At 40.0% G+C, this 18,486-nt stretch overlaps 1 protein-coding gene across 4 annotated transcripts; it reads left to right on the plus strand.

The window, feature by feature from the left end:
• Window positions 1-5,136: 5,136 nt before the first annotated feature.
• On the plus strand, window positions 5,137-18,155 carry LOC129188229 (gastrula zinc finger protein XlCGF57.1-like). 4 transcript variants are annotated; one of them, XM_054788450.1, is made up of 3 exons: window positions 5,137-5,273; window positions 10,180-10,844; window positions 17,093-18,155. In XM_054788450.1, exons 2-3 carry the CDS (start codon window positions 10,193-10,195, stop codon window positions 17,119-17,121), a joined length of 681 nt encoding a protein of 226 aa, XP_054644425.1. In that variant the 5' UTR covers window positions 5,137-5,273; window positions 10,180-10,192; the 3' UTR covers window positions 17,122-18,155. The 4 variants fall into 4 exon arrangements, with proteins under 4 accessions (XP_054644425.1, XP_054644426.1, XP_054644423.1 ...); XM_054788451.1 differs by lacking the exon at window positions 17,093-18,155 and adding an exon at window positions 13,535-14,061; XM_054788448.1 differs by lacking the exon at window positions 17,093-18,155 and having other exon boundaries at window positions 10,180-14,061.
• The last annotated feature ends 331 nt before the right edge of the window (window positions 18,156-18,486 follow it).

An 18,486-nucleotide genomic window follows, 5' to 3' on the forward strand; every position in this document is an offset into this window, starting at 1 on the left:
ATTTCAGCCTGATTTAGTCTTTTTGCAAGATTTGTTGTGTAAATCTTCAATTTATAAAAAACAATGACAAGCTCAGTATACAGTATAAAGTTACATCTTGCTTGGCCTGCCACGATAACAAATTTAGCTGGTCGATAATTGTGCTATAATTTATCGGAGATAAACAATAACATCGCTTGTTTTTAGACAATTTTTTTTCATGGTACTCAAGTATAGTGTACCTGTGCCTTGAAGGACTCACCCTGTCCCTGTTAAGAAAAAAACTACTCCAATAAAACCTACACACACACACAGAGTTATGTGTTATTGTTAAAATAATGTAGGGGGTCATATTTGAGCTGGACCACAGCAATTTGCGACGTATTTGGTTGCATTTCTTTTGCAATGTAGCGAGCGACACTGTTAGCGCGTACCATTTTGCGCTGTTTCGTTTTAGGCTCTGCTGCACATCCACACTGGAGCTGTGGCATTCGGCTTAGAAACTATCGCTTTTGTGCTTCATCCATATTCACGTTTGCTTGCTAACTTGCAGTCTTACTGTAATACTAGCCATGCATCAAAAGATGACACCAACAGACAAAAACTGAAAATTGTGGTGACTCTTCTCCAGGAAACTGGTAGGAAATATTTTGGTATTTCATAGACTTGTCCATAAAATTCCAGTTAAAGTGTCAGTTTCAGTAAATACTCATGTTCCATAAATAATATTAACATTTTGATGCAATATCACACATGCTCTTATTTTTTTGTCACTTTTGTGGGGAACAAAAACATGAGTTAACGTCAGCAATTTGGTAACAATGAAGTGATTTCTAAATCTGCAGTGGAATACAGTTGCGCCTATAGGATTATTTTTTTATTTCTTCCGCTACACTTGAAATAATATTTGTTGAATTGATTCCACCACTAACAATGTACAAGCTTACTGAACGACATCTTTTTTTAAAACCTAGATTCTATGTCATTCAGAGTCAATGTGATGTTTGTTGGTGGTGGTTCCATCAAATGTGTATGTTCAAGGCCCACCGGCAGGAAAGGAATTTGTCTGTCTTGCTTGTTTAAGCGTAAGAGTGATTATTGTTACTGTAGCCCTTATATGTAACTTTATCTGTGATGAATGAAACTACTCCTAAATCACAAGTTTTGTCATGCATGATCACAAATACGTACAGAATAAAGCACATACTGTATGATGTTAGTACTTCACCAGAGAATGGGGATGGGTGGGGGACATTTTATGCAGCAGAGTCAGGTGGAGTCAGGCAGATATAATGTGTACACCCCTCATAACATGTTCTGGGCGATAGTCTGTGTTGACAATTTCTGAAATAAGAAACTAACAACACTGCCACAAGACGGTAGTTGAGTAAGAAGCTTTTTATTGTAACAATCATGGCTACTGTCGGCCGTAACCACGCCACGAAAAGCTCACCAGCAACCCGAACAAGGCACTTCCTCAACTGACGCCCCCACACACCTGGTGCGTTAAAGGTAACCCAAAACGGTCAGACACTCCAGAACACAAACATGCATAACAGCAACACTTCAGGGTCGCTACTATTATTGAGCAACACATCGACACAACATCAATAGAGTTTGGGTAATGTGCCGCAACGCTTCACGACGCCTCATCTACCCATCGCTAGTTATATTATGAACATTAACTTCATTCTAACTTTTAAAGTCCGGTCTCCAACTTTGTCAAAGTTCTTTTTCTGTAGGCGGAAATTACCCAGACTCTTCTTCTTTTATTGTGGTATTCTAAAGAAGCAGTTGTAAGAATTCCTTTCACTCAATTTATGTAGCTAGTACACGATGCACACGTAGAGACCGACGCTCTAGTTCTTCTTCTACTGTCATCTCTTCTTCGTCTTCTGTATTTACTACGTCACTGTAGTGTTTGTAGATATTGCCACCTAGTGTCCACACTAAGACACCACCTGCACTCAACTGTAGAATTACTGATAATTTGTCTGTTTACACCGGAGAGTTGGTGGCCATTTTGCTAACTTGCCAGACAAGATGTCATTTTTGAGATCCTCCAGACTATTAGTAGGATAAAGAAAGCAGGGGTAACAATTACTCTGTTATGGGTGCCAGCACATATGGGGGGGGGGGGGGGGGTGAGTTGGCAGATACATATATGAAGACAGCAACAGGGAGAGCACAAGTAGAGTAGAAGTATTAAGTAGAGTAAAGCTGAAATAAAGAAAGGCTTATGAAAGACTTATGAATCAGGGAGAATCGGACAGATAACCAAAGGGTAGGCATTTGTATAATATTCAAATAAGAGGGGACCAAGTAAGACGGACCAGCATAAATAGAAGAGAAGAAGACATCATAACAAGAATGAGTTTAGACCATTAGACTCTTGACATGTTCTTTACAGGTATATATTTTCATTTCTAAGGAAAATAGGACTTACGTATAGATGATAGAGTGGGTCAGATCGTGATCCACACTCCTATTCAGAAGGTGGCGGTAATACACCCCTAAAAGCTGCTTGCCAACCGCCAATAAACAATAGAAGTAAAACATGCAGAAGATTTCTGGGTAATTCCCGCCTACCAATTCAAACCACTGAGCTGTATAATACATCTGGATAGCTCATACTCAACTTAAGGTATGAAAGTAGCTTTTTTCACGAGCTATATTTTTGTCATACTATCCTAATATTTTGTATGAATTACTCCAAACTTACCTGGTTTGAATCACTGTTTTGTTGACTATTCAGCAACATTGCTTACAGTTGTCAAAGTCACTGTGGCTAGTTAGTACATGGTGTTTTGTCGTGACTGACTGTTGCAACCGTCCCCATGCTAATATCAAAATAGACCACACGAGGCACAATTAATATATTTTACTGCTCATGACGGGCAGAATAGGGAATCATAATAAGAAATTAATGCTAATGATAAACAAAATAATTCCTCAAATAACTTGTTGAGCAAAAATGAGCAATTAGTTATTGTTGTATGTGTTGTGCTTTGGAACAAACAAAATAAATCTTCCTGTGAAAACAATCATATAAATCATATCATATACTAAATAAATCATCTAAATATAGAAATTGTATTGTTTGTTTTCAGTATGCAAAGAGTGAGGAAGCGAGTCACTAACAGAGGGGTTCCCCTCAGTATTTTGGAGGATGAAGAGGAAGAAGATGTCTGTTTTTTTTCTGTGAGTTAGCAGAAATGTTCTGGGTTCTGCAGAATTGTTCAGAAGCTGCTGGAATAGTTCACAAGACAGCAGATTTGTTGGGGAAGAGGCGAGTGTTGTAGTTTTATTTTTTAAGCATTTGTGTGCCTTTTAACAAAACTTAAAAATCAAACTTTATATTCACTGGAGTTTTAAAACAATGTGAATTTTGTTCACTAAAACTGTTCACTGTTTGTTCACTTGTTTAATAAATGTTTTTTGCACTCCAAATTATTCTATTCTTTTTGTCCCAAACTGAAATATTGAGTTTTTATAGCTTCTGTAACATTTGCACATTGACTCAAAGTAGGCCTGTGTTTTACACAAAACTAAACTTATTAAATACTTTAATATTGTATACTGTGGTTATTTAAACAAAAAGCATAACATTTTGGTGAAGTTTACTGTTTTTTGATATGTTGCAACCGTCCCTGATCGGTCCCCAGGTTTGGGGTTAGTTGCAATGTCTGAATTTTTTAATTCAAATAAATATTGTGATTGATATGTTATATGTAGCCATCTTTAAATGGTATGGCTATTTAGCAGACAGATGTAGCTTTACCATGTAAAGATTTGGTGTGCCTAGTCTAAATAATCTCTGAGTAATTGAGAGTAATTTAAAAATTGTTGCAACTGTCCCCAGTCTCCCCTAAATAGTGTTCAATGCAGATGAAGAGGCTCGCAGAACATCTATATTTAAAATTAAAAAGCGAGGAGATTCTCCCATTTCTTCAAGTAACGCAACCTTCGTCCCTTAAAAACGATTTTACAGTATACGTTATTCTCTATCTTTGGCTATATTAAATGTACTTTTTCCCCTTCCAATTCTCATTGCCTTCGCTAATGGTGATTGCAACCCCACGCACAACGTGCTCACGTATTTTCTCAGGTAAAGTTGTTTGCACTGATTGTCTAAATATTGTGAGTAGTACGTTCATGAGAATATGTGTTTTCATTGAATTGTTCGTGTTTAAAATTTCCTGCTGTGTAGTTTCAACCTGGCTGGTGGTAGACTAATGTGGAAGACTACCTCGTGTTTAAGCTAGCGCCCTTGGAAGGCGAAATGAGGTATGAAACTGCGGACCATATGTACATTTCAGACTGTGTGTGTATATGTGTGTGTATTAATAAGTGAATAAGAGAAGTTGTTTAAATGTTTTATGTGAAGCTGCTTATGAAAATGTATTCAGTACGATTCATGTGGTTACACTGAAAGAGTGATTTATGTATTGGTTGTCAAACTACAGCACAATGTCATATTCTTCATATTCTTGTTTATTCTGTAGTTTTCACGGTGCTTACGGTTCTGAGCTCATGGTGCTCAAGGTGCAAGAACTGAGCCAGAAGAATAAAGGCACCTGTTTGAAACTCCACGTCTGACTAATTCATTCCAAGTGGCCGCTACACTAACATCAGTGCTTTATTCTGTACATATTATGATCATCTATGACAAAACGTGTGATTTAGGAGTAGTTTGATGAATCACAGATACATTTATAAGGGCAACAATAACAACAGTAACAATAAGCACTCTTACGCTACAGCTAATTACTTAAACAAACAAGACAGACAAATTCCTTGAATACCTATTTGTTGGAACCACCACCAACAAACATCACACTGAATGTGAAAGACGTGAATCTATGTAACCCTCAATTAAAACCACACACGTAATCCATGACATCAATAATTACAAGTGATTAAGATTTATAAATAAGTTGTTCAAATGAGTAAAATGCCCTTTGAATTACATAAATGAGCCTCGAAAATCTTAAATATGTTTAAAACATTGAAATTGTACATATTACTAATAAATACATGTAGTCATCTTATAAGAGAAAACGTTTTCATGTGCCTTTAAGAATAGCAAATGTCCCTGGACACAAAATGGAGTACTTCCCCTTTAAGAGAGCGAGGCATCTTAGCTTTAGCAGTACAGTCGACGAGCGCAGAGCACAGAGCTAACTGCCGAGAGGAAAAGTGGAATGATAAGTGATTCAAGGATCCCTAAAGCGATATTTATCTGGTCGACGATCAACAAGCACCACCTCTTTATGAGCAAGAATTGACTTGTGGTGAGTTTTGTTTATTATATTGGAACTTTGTTTGAACTGTGTGTGGTTACATAGTGCAGGATTAATGTGAGTGGGTGCAAAAGTTGTGATGCAGTTAATATTTTGCTCTATACTGTATATGTATATATATATATGTGTGTGTGTGTATATATACATACATACATACACACAGTATATGGTGTTGAGTGCCTAAATATTTGATTTTGCTAAATGTTGGAGAATGAGAGTGATTTAAATCCTCAAGATGGCGGCGCGTGCGGACGCAGCGACCTCTTCCTCTCCCAATAACGCGGTGTTTACATGTTTTTGTTGTCGTTTTTGTGAGTCCACATCTACGTCTTCGCCAAAACGTGTATACAGTTCAAAGCTGCTGTTAGACATCCGCAGCAGCTACTCGTGGACTTCAAATCCTGAAGACACCAGCGAGCTACAGAAGCAATGCATCCTCCGTTGACCCCCTCATCCTCAAAAGCACAGTTTCTAATGTCTAAAAAGACTTACCTGTAGCTAAGAATGCACGTTATGGGGAACACTTTTTCCAATAATGCTCCATTTACATACTGTATGTGACGTGCATATTAGCCAAGCTACAGCAACGTTCCTGTTGTTGTTATTGTTATTAGCATTGTTACGCCAATTGAACTACATTACTGGCGTATTGACACTTTGCCACACAATGCCGGCTAGCTACTAGCCGGCTAGCTGATTCAGCAGGCCCGGACCATGTTAACCCCCGGGTTCTCCAGTGGAGCCCATCACCATTCAGGGCTGGGTGGTGGCAGTAGTAGACCACTACAAGTACTTGGGAGTCCACATGAACACCAGACTGGACTGGAAGGACAACAAGAATGTTGTCACAAGAAGGACATGAGCAGACTCTACTTCCTGAGGAAGCTTAGGCCCTTCAATGTGAACAGCAAGCTGCTGGAGGTCTTCTACCAGTCTGTCGTTGCCAGTGTCCTGTACTGTGCTGTGGTTTGTTGGGGGAGCAGTACCAGCAAAAAGGACATAAACCGAATGGACAAACTGATCCAGAAAGCCCAACAAGTTATTGGCACTCTGTTGGATAACTGTTGCTGGTAACAGTGAGACACTGGACAACAGTGGACAAACTGCTCTCCATCATGGACAACCCCGCTCACCCGCTCCATCAGACAACAGTGGGGCAGAAAATAACAAGCATGACATAACAATCATTGTAATGATCAAGACTCTTCTGCCTTATATTTAGCAAACATCAACTGCTTGTATTGTTTTTTGAATTTACTCGTCTCGGTACATTGTTTGAGTTCCTTACTCAATCCATTCCATAATTTAATTCGTCATACTAAAATGCTGCGGGTTTTCAGCGTTGTTCTCACATATAAGTGTTTTAAGTTTCATTTTCCTCTATTATTTTTATTCTTATCCAGTAAATGACTATAATATTTCCTCTTGCACACTCTCCAGATTGTTATCAACTTATTTTTATAGGTCTTATACTTTTGTTCTGCTTCTTTAGTCTGTTGAATGATGAATGTCCTGTATAAGGTATTCTTCTTCTTACAGGCGTTTTTTTAGTCCTTTTGCCATCCTTGGCTGGTTGTTTTTCTTTTACTTCTTGGGTTTTTCTTGCCAGGGACAGTTCTTATCGTAGAGCTTCATGTAAGTGCATAGAAAGGTGTCATATGCTTCATCCACATCTTTTTCTCTGTAGACACTCTCCCATCTTTGTTCTTCTAGATCAAGGGTCGGCAACCCGCACCTCCTTGATGCGGCTCCCTTCGCAGTGTTTTTTGTTTTCAACACCGAAGTAAGGGAAATGTCCATTTTCGAAAATAATGTGAAATATCCTACATACCGCAAGTCTGTGAACGCATGTAGACTGTATTCTGACTGCTGATTGGATGAGCAACCTAGGCTAGTGTATGCGGTGAGTCACACTGCGCGGGAGAGTAAAAAGGTGGAGTTTTGAGTTGCTACGGCATAATAAAATAAATCAATTTAACAAGAGCATAGAAATATGTTTTATAACTAGAAGTGCGCTGTAGCTACGTGCTCGGAGCCTGTGACATGCTAATCGCCGAGGTGCTGACTCCAGGAGAGGCTTTTGCTGCAGCTGGCTGTGCAGTCACGGCTCAGAATAATATGTGCTTTCGCTTTCACATCTCCAAATACTAGAAAACTCTCCCAGCCACGTCAGAAGTCTTTGCATTTGTCGCTAGTCGCTTTTGAGAAAATAAGTCACCAAGAGGGTTTGGAAAGTCGCCAGATTTAGCGAGAAAAATCGCCACTGGGCTGCACATGATATGGGAATCCATTCAAAGATGGAGAATACATGAAAGAATCGTTCATAAAAATATCAGCGCATCTGTTCTCCGAATTAAGAAAAAATAAACAGGAAATTATTGATAAAATGAAAGAATGCCTCTCTTTGCAAAGACAGTCAAGGACAGGACCAATAAAAATGCTTACTGATGAACTCAGTAAGTGAACTCTGGACTTTTTTATCTTAAAGTCATCTACATTTTGTTGGGATTTTACACAAATATGGGGACCACTCAGTAAGACTTACAGAGTAAAGTGTTGAAATGGTTTCGGAGTAGACCTACAAATGTAGGCGCACTTCTGTTTGATGAATTTTGTGGTTGTAACAAGTTTGTAAGTTGTGTAATGTTTTGTGGCTCCCAATTTTTTTTTCTTTTCTTTTTTTTTTTTTTTTACTGAAAATGGAGGCAAAATGGCTCTTTTGATGGTAAAGGTTGCCGACCCCTGTTCTAGATCCTTCTAGATCCCTTGTTCTAGCGCTGACGCTATCCTCTGTACGCAGTCTTTCAAAAGTCTTTTTAGCCGCCACGTCTTGTATTATAATGTTCATTGTAAATTTATAAACACTGGAAGATGATCACTGATGTCGCTGATTAACAGGCCACTAGTTGTGTTATTATCAAAGTCATTGGTGAATATATTATCATTAAGGGTGGCACAGTGGTCTGTTATTCTGCTTGGTCAGATAATTTGGATAATTAGGATATAGACTCAAACTGTACATTGTGTCTATGAAATCCTATCCTTGACTTTGGAGTTCTATGCACACAGCTTATTAACACATATTTGCTTTTTTCTTTATAGATTTCAATTGTTATACATTCTAAGATGTTGTCAATAACAAATTACATATTCTTTACCATTTTGTAGTTCAGATGGTTGTCCACTTACACAGCCACGCCTCCAATATTAAAATTCTTGTTGGATTACTCCTCCATATAATAACAGTCAATTATAATTTGAGAAAAAAAATTAAGTCCACTAATTAAGTCCATTAACTGTGTCTTTTTCCAAATCCAGTCGTTTGTGATCTGTGAAACAAAAGGTGTCCAATTGGAGATCTTCTTGTGGCCTATTAAAGCTGTTTTCCTCCTTGGTGGGAGACCTCAGTATTTATCTAGATCAGGGGTCTCAAACACAATTTACCTGGGGGCCGCTGGAGGTAGAGTCTGAGTGAGGCTAGGCCACATCAAGTATTGGGAGTAGGGCTGGGAATCTGGGGGTACCTCACGATACCACACGCGATACATGGCTCACAATAACAATAATATCTTGATACAGTAATAGGGGGAATCAAATAAATAAATAAATCATTTCACAGGCTCCAGCTTACCCGTGACCCTAATGAAGACAAGCGGTATAGAAATGGATGGAATTTTTTTACCACATTTTTTTTAGTGACTCACTCAATCTAAGTTCAGTGTAGGCTTATGTGTGCATCCTATGAGGAACATTGGCTTGTAAACTTGTCTCATATTACAGTAATCTTTGAAGACAAGTCGCGGGCCGCAAAATGTGACTCGGCGGGCCGCAAATGGCCCACGGGCCACGACTTTGAGACCCCTGACTTAGCGGTTGCAGGACGCATTTGCAGTAGTCTTTCCTGTCAAGTCGCGGGCCGCAAAATGTGACTTGGCGGGCCGCAAATGGGCCGCGAGTTTGAGACCCCTGATCTAGGTCCTTGATGTCTTTGACATCAAGTCTGGCCTCTGGCCCTCCGTTTACTTTGATGAAGATTTTGCAGTTTGCACTCCATGTTCCTAGGATCCTTCCTTGCTTCCTCAGATCACGTGCTTTCTTAGCAATGTCAGCATTACGCTTTGTCAGGTGATCATTCGTGTAGACGTTTGTTCCTTTCAGCCTCTTTCCTTGTTTCAGCAGTGCAGTCTTGAATTTCCTGTCAGTGAACTTGACGATGACGACAGGTGTAGTGCGATTCCTACCATACAGTGGGATACAAGTATCAACGGATTGAATGTCTACGTCCACCTCCTTAGATTGCAAAAAGGTGACAACTTGTTGCTCCGTTGAGGCAACTTCCAATTCATCTGCTTCGCCAGTATTCGCCACTGCTCTGGCATAGGACCTTGGTTTGATCCGAAGCCCCGTCACGACCACGTCTGATCCATGTCTGTCTGCCCTCCCTTGCATAAAGTGTATATTTACTCGTGTTTACCATATTTCCGCTGATTATTTGTAAATATGCAAATCTTATTATTTTATTATCAAATCAAAGTTTATTTATATAGTGCCTTACAACATCCCAATGGTGCACCGAATCACATCTAAAATACTTCTAATATGTGTCAAATGCCAGTCTCAAATGAGTTTTTAAATGAGATTTATCGACTATTTAAAATGTACTAACCATGGTGTTTATATTATTTAATTAATGCCAAGAAAGAACTTGCTGCTGCATGCTCCTGCAGGGCATGGATGGAGCACACAAGTATTTCAAATTTAGTTTTACTGACAAAAATGGACATGAAAATCTCAAGAGTTCATTAGAATTATGCAGTAAAAATTTTTTGTTTTTGTTTTTTAACAGTGCACAATAAGCTTCCACAATAATTCTTGTTTGTGTCATGCATACATCCAGCAGCTGAAGAAGAATGTCCCCTCAGCCACAGGGTGGGAGCTCCAATTTGGAGCAGGCAGAGCTACAGCCTGTTAAAGAAGAGGCAGAGCCACAGCCCACCCACATTAAAGAAGAAGAGGCGGAGCCACAGCCCACCCACATTAAAGAAGAAGAGGCGGAGCCACAGCCCCCCCACATTAAAGTGGAAGAGGAGGAGCCACAGCCCACCCACATTAAAGAGGAAAAGGTGGAGGCACAGCCCCCTTATGTTAAAGAGGAAGAGGAGGAACTCTCCATCACTCAGAAAGGAGAGCATCTTCTAGGGCCAGAGGAGGCTGATCTCGCCAGGTTGCCACTGACTGGTGTCTCTGTGAAGACCGAAGACCATGAAGGCAAACCAGCTGAGTCCTCACAGCTTCATCATCGTCCAAGTGAGGAGATGAGAGAGGCGGTGCCTTCATGCAGCAGCTCACTGCAACACATGACAACAGAAGCTGATGGAGACCACTGTGGAGGATCACAAGCAGACAACTTCTTAGCTCCACTGTCAGATAGAGCCAACATAACGTCACACTCTCCTGAAGATGAAGACAGCGACTACAACCAAGAATCTCTGAGCAGCGATACAGACTGTGAAGGTGATATGGCGAATCACACTGACAACAAACACTCTGAAAAGAAGACAGGTAAACGTTTTAACTGCTCAGTTTGTACTAAAAGATTTTCTTGTAAGAGTCATTTGGCTCGACACATGAGAACACACACAGGAGAAAAACCTTTTAGTTGCTCAGACTGTGGCAAAGGCTTCACTCGAAAGTCAGACATGCAATTACACATGAGAACACACACAGGAGAAAAACCTTTTCGCTGCTCAGACTGTGGTAAACGCTTCACTTTAAAGGCTAACATGCAAAGACACATGAGAACACACACAGGAGAAAAACCTTTTCATTGCTCAGACTGTGGTAAACGCTTCACTCAAAAGATACACATGAAATCGCACATGAGAACGACGCACACAGGAGAAAAACCTTTTAGTTGCTCAGACTGTGGTAAACGCTTTACTCAAAAGTCAGACATGCGAATGCACATGATTGTACACACAGGAGAAAAACCATTTAGTTGCTCAGACTGTGGAAAACGCTTCACTCAAAAGACAAACCTGCAATCACACATGAGAACACACACAGGAGAAAAACCATTTACTTGCTCAAATTGTGGTAACACATATACTTGGCAGCGCTCTTTTAAAAAACACATGCAGAGTCACTGATGGTTTACTGTTTTACTCGCCTGGCTCCCATGCAGCCACTGTGTTGCAGGGCTCTACAAAATTCAGAAATTGAGAATGACCAGTAAATTCCATTTCAATTCTTGAATTGGAATTTGAATTCTGGTTTCAAACAGGAAGCAAAATTGCAATTCAAAATCAAATTGCAGGAAGTAGAATTGAAATTCCATCCATCTTCTATGCCGCTTATCCTCTCTAGGGTCGCGGGCATGCTGAAGCCAATCCCTGACTTTGGGCAAGAGGTGGGGTACACCCTGGACTGGTCGCCAGGGTGGGCAGATATATAGATATATACTGTACATATAGACAGTCACTGTCACATTCATACCTATGGACAATTTAGTGTCGCTAATTCACCTTACATGCATGTTTTTGGAATGTGGGGGGAAACCGGAGAAAACCCATGCACGCACGGGAAGAACATGCACACTACATGCCCAACGGAGATTCAAACCCAGATTTTCCTGATCTCCTGACTGTGTGGCCAACACTTTAACCACCGTGCGGCCTGAATTGAAATTGAAATTCAAAGAAAGTCATAATGCATAATTAAGTTTTATGTCACAATGAAGCTTTACGGTATATATTTAAAACATGAGTTTTATAAAAATATGATTGTATGGACCTTATGTGCATACTTTATTATAGAAGGTAGTTAAATATAGTAATTGAATTTATTTATCACAAATTAACATTGAAAACCTATTCAGATAAAATAGATAATTAAAATTGTAAAAGCTTTCAAATTGTTGGATAGGCAAATAGAACAGCGCTTCATCTCCCAGATTACCTTGGTACAAGGTATAACTACATATTCTGCCTTTACAAAGATGATAATGCTCATGGAGGTGTTGATTGAATATCATGATAGTTTCAGAAAAAGAGTTAAGTACAAACTGGTTGTTTTTTTTTGTTTTTTTTTTACATTTCATTGTCTTTATTATGGTTAATGTCATTTTACGCTTGTATGGCAATTAAGTATGTTAAAATAATTACAATAAGCCCTTGTCAATTGTCTTAAAGGTTATTGTTTTTAGGTTTTCATATGAAGTATTAACTTATTTTTATACTTGCATGGCAATTAACGTAAGAAAATGACGTGGCACCTTTTGTCTGTCTCAAAAATGGCTTAAAAATTAAAATTGGTTATTGTATTGTTTGTACATTATAATATTAACATGGGTTAAGTTATTTTTACACTGGTATGACAAGCAGGATTTAAAAAAAAATGGCAGGAATCTTTTGTCAATTTTTTTTACATTTTTATATTAATTTAATTCAGGGGGTTCCAAAGTGTGGGCCGGGGGCCATTTGCAGCCCGTTTTTATTGGCCTGTAAAAAATAATAATAAATAATAATAATAAAATAATAAAAAATAATAAATAATAATGGGAAAAATTGAGCAAAAAGGCACAATGTAAATAGAAAAATGTGAAATGCTGATGCTAATAGTTAATAACAACACAATGCTTTGTCTTTGTCAATTTACAAATCAGAATTGTATTAGCCTTTTTACAAAATTAAAAAATATGTATTAAAAACATACAAGCGGACTCCCACATGCTTTGATTTGTCAGTACACGGCATAAGATCTCGCAAGATTAAAACTCATTCTCATTCAGAAAGAAAATTGCCTCGTGGGCACTAGGCCTGGGACGATAACTGCTTTATCCAATTTTTTAAAATGGCTGTCCTAACAAATTGATGATTATAAATAATCAAAGGCCAGAGCTGGTTTGTACTTCGATTTCTCAAACTGCTAAACTTTCCAACATTAAGGAATATACTTAATGTTAGTGTCTGTTAGTGTCATTTGGAAGAAAAATGTATGCTAAACGTATCTAGTTCTCACTGATATGCGACGAGAATTAATTTCTCTTCATTGCATTGAATTCAATTCCACTTCCTGTAATTAATATTCAATTCACCATCCTGTGGGGTGGAGTCAGTTCAGCTTCAAATTCATATTCATTGAATTGGATTTTGAAATTCTGAATTTTGCACAGGCCTGCTGTGTTGTCACTGTGTTGTAATATCCTTTGCACGTGTCTTTGTTCGATAAACACATCTTGTTTTTATTAATAGGTAAAAGGAAGACATGGTGACTGCAGTGGTTCCATTTGTAGTTAAAGGTGTTTTATTTGACTTTATGCTATCATCACGAAATGCTACCTGATTAAGTCACTTCCTGTTCAATTACTTCCAAATTCGGTCTGGAAAGTAGTGATGATTCAAATGATGAATGTTCACAAATAGGTGTATTGATATATATTTATTGTTTTCCAGAATTGTCAGGTGTTTTATTCTGATTATAAATACGATCAAGAAAATTGACAAAACTATTACAGTTAAAAAGTACAATGTCGGTATCGATGTCAGCGATACTGGCTCTCTACTGACTGGGTATCGCATGGATTGACTGATGCTGTATTTTATTCTGGACATTGAATGCAACACCTAATAATAAAGTTGGTTTCCAATGTATCTGTTTCAGCCTAAATTGTATCAGGTCTGCTTTGTCTTACTTGGTTTGGTCCTTAGAGGGCAACGTTTGGTTGGACACTGCTTGGTTGCTTGGGGGCATTACCGGAAGCAACAGTCTTGACCCATTGTGGCTGGAAATTCTATGGGTTTTTACTGTGGATTACTGTATACAGCAGGGGTCACCAACGTTTTTCCTTGTGAGAGCTACTTTTACAAAATGAAAATGGCCAATACCTACTCATTTTTGTAACATTTAATATGCTTGTTTTACCAGAACATGAACAAAATGCTGGTGTCCACAACTCACATTTTGTATTTCAGAATGCATTTCTTTCTACTGTTCTTTCATTTTTAACTGAAAACCTGAATGAAAAGCAGGCTTGCGGGCACCTCATGTGGTCGTGGGGGGGGCTACCTGGTGCCCGCGGGCACCACGTTGGTGACCCCTGGACAGTATATGTGCCTTTTAATGTAAGAAGAAGTAAATTACATAGAAACGAGTGTATAAACTGAAACTGAATAGGCAAACATAATATTGTGGGGAGTTAAATTATTATTGTGAACACAAAGAGAATGAGAGGGCGTACCCAATTAAAATGCTTGCGAAAATCACCCCTCACTTTCTGATTTCCACGCTCGCTTCTGTTCCTTGCGCTGTCAATCCCGTTTTCTGCTCGGTCTCAGTTTTATGTTCTCCTCGCTCTCGATCCTTCACTGAGCGACACTTGTTTCTAATTTCACTGAGATTGTCACGGATTAAAACTCAACTAGATGATTGACGATCACTACCTAGGACCTGGGTTCAATGGTGTGTTTTGGCCAAAATCTGCATGAGCACAACATGGTGCCATGGCATCTGAAGACGACGGAGCAATAGGGCCACATTGGGGGGGAGAAAAAAAAATCTGAGATTTCGAGAATAAAGTTGTAAATTTGCAAGAATGAAAAAAAAAGTTGTAATATTACCTTTGACCGAGGAGAGAATGACACGAACATTTTTTTAAAACAAGACGAAGGCAAACCAAAAAAGCACACGAGAGTCCCCAAAGATTCCTTATAAACCACTGTTGCCAACTCCTCAGTCAGAAAAGTAGGTATTGGCTGACCTACAAGTCGCTACATGACGTCATGGGCTAATTTTCATAAGGAATAACAAATGCTGTAGGAAACAAGCATTACTTTGTAGGAGAGACTAATAAAGTGAGATCCCCTCTGTAAAACTGGGTGAGATCCACCCCGGTGGCATCGTGCCTCACGCATGCATGATTCATGGACGCGTACAGTTCCACTATGCTCAGTGTGCCACGGAAGCTCACTGTGCACTGACGGCTTGTGACTGCCTTGGGATGGGGCAGACCAGCACCCCCTTCTGCTCAGTAAGAACAGAAACTGCAGAACAATACGTGCTTTCACTGTTAAGTCCCAAAAACGAGGTACACGATGTGATCATCGGTCAAACGGCAGCTAACGTAGCCAAAACACTGAACAACGTATGTGTGTGACAGTTGGCAGTCTAAAGCAAATAACCCGAAAAATAATTGAATTTACCGGAGTAGATGACCAGCCTCTCTCACCGGTTTGCCGACTGCTCTCTCACTTGGAGCCTCCCTGCATGAAGACCTGCTAGAACGTCAGCAAACTATGTACTCTCACATCCAAAGTTTCCTTAAAGAAGGCGTCTTATCCTCTGTAAGTTTCACCAGTGATATGCCTGTATGTTAATATGAACAAATATGCTTTTGTCTAAATTAAAGTGATTTAATGGTTCCCTTTTTCATATCATATAGCCAATAGCAGGGGTGCAACCAGGAATTCTGGGCCCCATGAAAAATAAAAATCACGTTGGGCGGCCCCCTGCCCTTTTTTATTTTTTAATAATTACCTATTTTTAGGCCCTCTGGCAGACAGGGGACCTTGGAAGTGTCCTAACTTAATAGCACCCATCATAAATCAGTTTGAAAATGTACACTTAGTCTGTGTGATCGGAATCGGCAGCATAAAATCCCGATCGCAGCATCCCTATTAACAATCATAAGCAATGATGGATTAATCAAGAGCAGGTGCGTCCAACTCAGGTCTGGGGGCCACATCTAGCCTACACTGCAGTTTCATCCAGCCTGCGGAATTGTTTGGAAAATAGCACTGAGTTGGCCCTCCTCACGGACCTTATCAAAGTGCTTACAGCGGTCGGCGTAATTAAACAATTGCTTGGGTGTAAACTACTCCTCTGGCATTTTCATTTTAAAAGTGGGATGCTATGTGCCAGTGGCATATATGCCCTGATATCTTGGACTATTCCTGCCTGCGTTAAGGACAGTGCAGAGTTTGTCATCTGCTGTGGGAGATTGTCGTAGTGTGTAAGATAGCGAGGCTAGTGCTAGTCAGCACTGCTAGTTAGCAGTCAATCCATAATATTGCACATCTGTTGAGTTGTGCAACTCTGACATTGAACTGCTGGCTATTTCCCTCCGCCCATTCCACCTCCCACAGAAATGTCCACAACTTTTCATAATCCTGGTTTACATCCACCCCAAAGCAAAAGCTGCTGCTGCTGCTGCCACTGAGCATGTCAAAAATACTCTAAACAGGTTCGAATCAATCTCTCCAGATGCTCCAAAATTCATGATGGGTTATGGGATATCCCTTTTGTTCAAATGACAAATCTCTTAAAGGACAATTAAACAGTGGACCTCAAGCAGTATAGACAGAGTACCAGGCTGTTTTGAAACCACCGACTGGAATTGTTTACTGGCCTCCAACAACATTGATGGACAGGTTGACACAGTCACAGATGACAGTATATCTCTTTCTGTGTCAACAGTATTATTCCAACCAAAACCATTACACTATTCCCAAACAATAAACTCTGGGTCACAAAAGAACTAAAACAGTTGCTCAATAAGAAGAAAAGGATTTTCTATACTGGTTCGGCGGAGGAAAAGGAGATTACTGAGAAGTCAAGCGTGCAATTTAAAAAAGCCAAGCTGAATTTTAAGAACAAGGTGGAAGCCTCCTTTTGCCAGGGGAGCCTCCGCTCTGCTTGGCAGCGTCTGAAGAACATGGCAGCTGTAAATTTGCATGACATCCAGCCGTAAACCCATCTAGGTTGACTGTTGTAGCAATGTCTCTATCTAATGACCTCAACTTATTCTTCCCAAGGTTTGAAAAGGACAGCAGCTCAGAGCTAAAGACCATCATCTCCTCCTTCCTGGGAATTCCACCATCACCTTTCAAGATTCAAGATTCAAGAGAGTTTTATTGTCATGTGCATGGTAAAACAGCAGTTATACCATGCAATGAAAATCTTATTCTGTTCATTCTCCCAAGAAAAGAAAGAAAAACACAAGAAAGAATAAGAACATAAGAAACATAAACACATATACATAAATACCAAGAAATTAAGCAACAACAACAGAAGAGACATTAATACAAGTAAATAATACAAATAAATAAATAAATAAATAAATAAAGTGCTATGAGTGTGTGCGTGTGTTGCGTGCGGCGTGTGCGAGTGCTTCGTTGAGAAGCCTGATGGCCTGTGGGTAAAAGCTGTTTGCCAGCCTTGTGGTCCTGGACTTCAAACTCCTGTAGCGTCTGCCTGACGGTAGGAGTGTGAATAATGAGTGTTGTGGATGTGTGCTGTCCTTGATGAGGTTGTGTGTTCTTCGTAGGACTCTAGATGTATAAATGTCTTGCAGTGAGGGGAGGGCTGCCCCAACAATGTTCTGTGAGGTCTTGATCACCCGCTGGAGTGCCTTCCTATCACGTGTTGTACAGTTACCGTACCAAACAGTGATGGAGGCGGTAAGGACACTTTCCATAGTGCATCTGTAGAAGCAACTCAGGATTGTGGTGGATATGCCAAATTTCCTCAGTCTTCTCAGGAAGTACAGTCTCCTTTGGGACTTCTTCAGAATTTGTTGGGTGTTGTGAGGTCCTCGCTGATGTGTGTGCCAAGGAACTTGAAGGTTTTCACCCTTTCCACCTCAGTCTCACCAATAAACAGGGGTCTATGCGGCTCCTTTTCCTTTGTTCTTGGGTCGATGATCATCTCTTTAGTCTTATCTGTATTGAGAAGGAGATTGTTATCACGACACCAAGCTATGAGGTCCGCCACCTCTCTTCTGTATGATGTTTCAACACCACCAGTGATCAGTCCGATGACTGTAGTGTCATCCGCAAATTTAATGATGCTGGTGTTGTTCTGGGAGGCCACGCAATCGTAGGTGAAGAGCGTGTAGAGGAGTGGACTCAGCACACACCCCTGTGGGGTCCCAGTGCTCACAATTCTTGAGCTGGATGTGCGATTGTGGACTCTGACTGACTGGGGCCTGCCTGTGAGAAAGTTAAACACCCAGTTACAGAGGGAGGGTGACAGGCCAAGTGTGAGGAGCTTATCTGTGAGTTTGTGGGGGCTGACTGTATTAAAAGCAGAGCTATAGTCTATAAATAGCATTCTGACATATGTGTCCTGGCCCTGTAGGTGAGAAAGGGCTGTGTGGATGGCAGTGTTGACTGCATCATCCGTGGACCGGTTCTGGCGATATGCAAAC

The sequence above is a fragment of the Dunckerocampus dactyliophorus genome, chromosome 9 (assembly GCF_027744805.1).
Source record: "Dunckerocampus dactyliophorus isolate RoL2022-P2 chromosome 9, RoL_Ddac_1.1, whole genome shotgun sequence".
NCBI classification, from domain to species: domain Eukaryota; kingdom Metazoa; phylum Chordata; class Actinopteri; order Syngnathiformes; family Syngnathidae; genus Dunckerocampus; species Dunckerocampus dactyliophorus.

Excerpts from the sequence above, each read along its gene's own strand:
- LOC129188229 (XM_054788448.1), top strand. The coding sequence starts at position 10,193 with ATGTCCCCTCAGCCACAGGGTGGGAGCTCCAATTTGGAGCAGGCAGAG.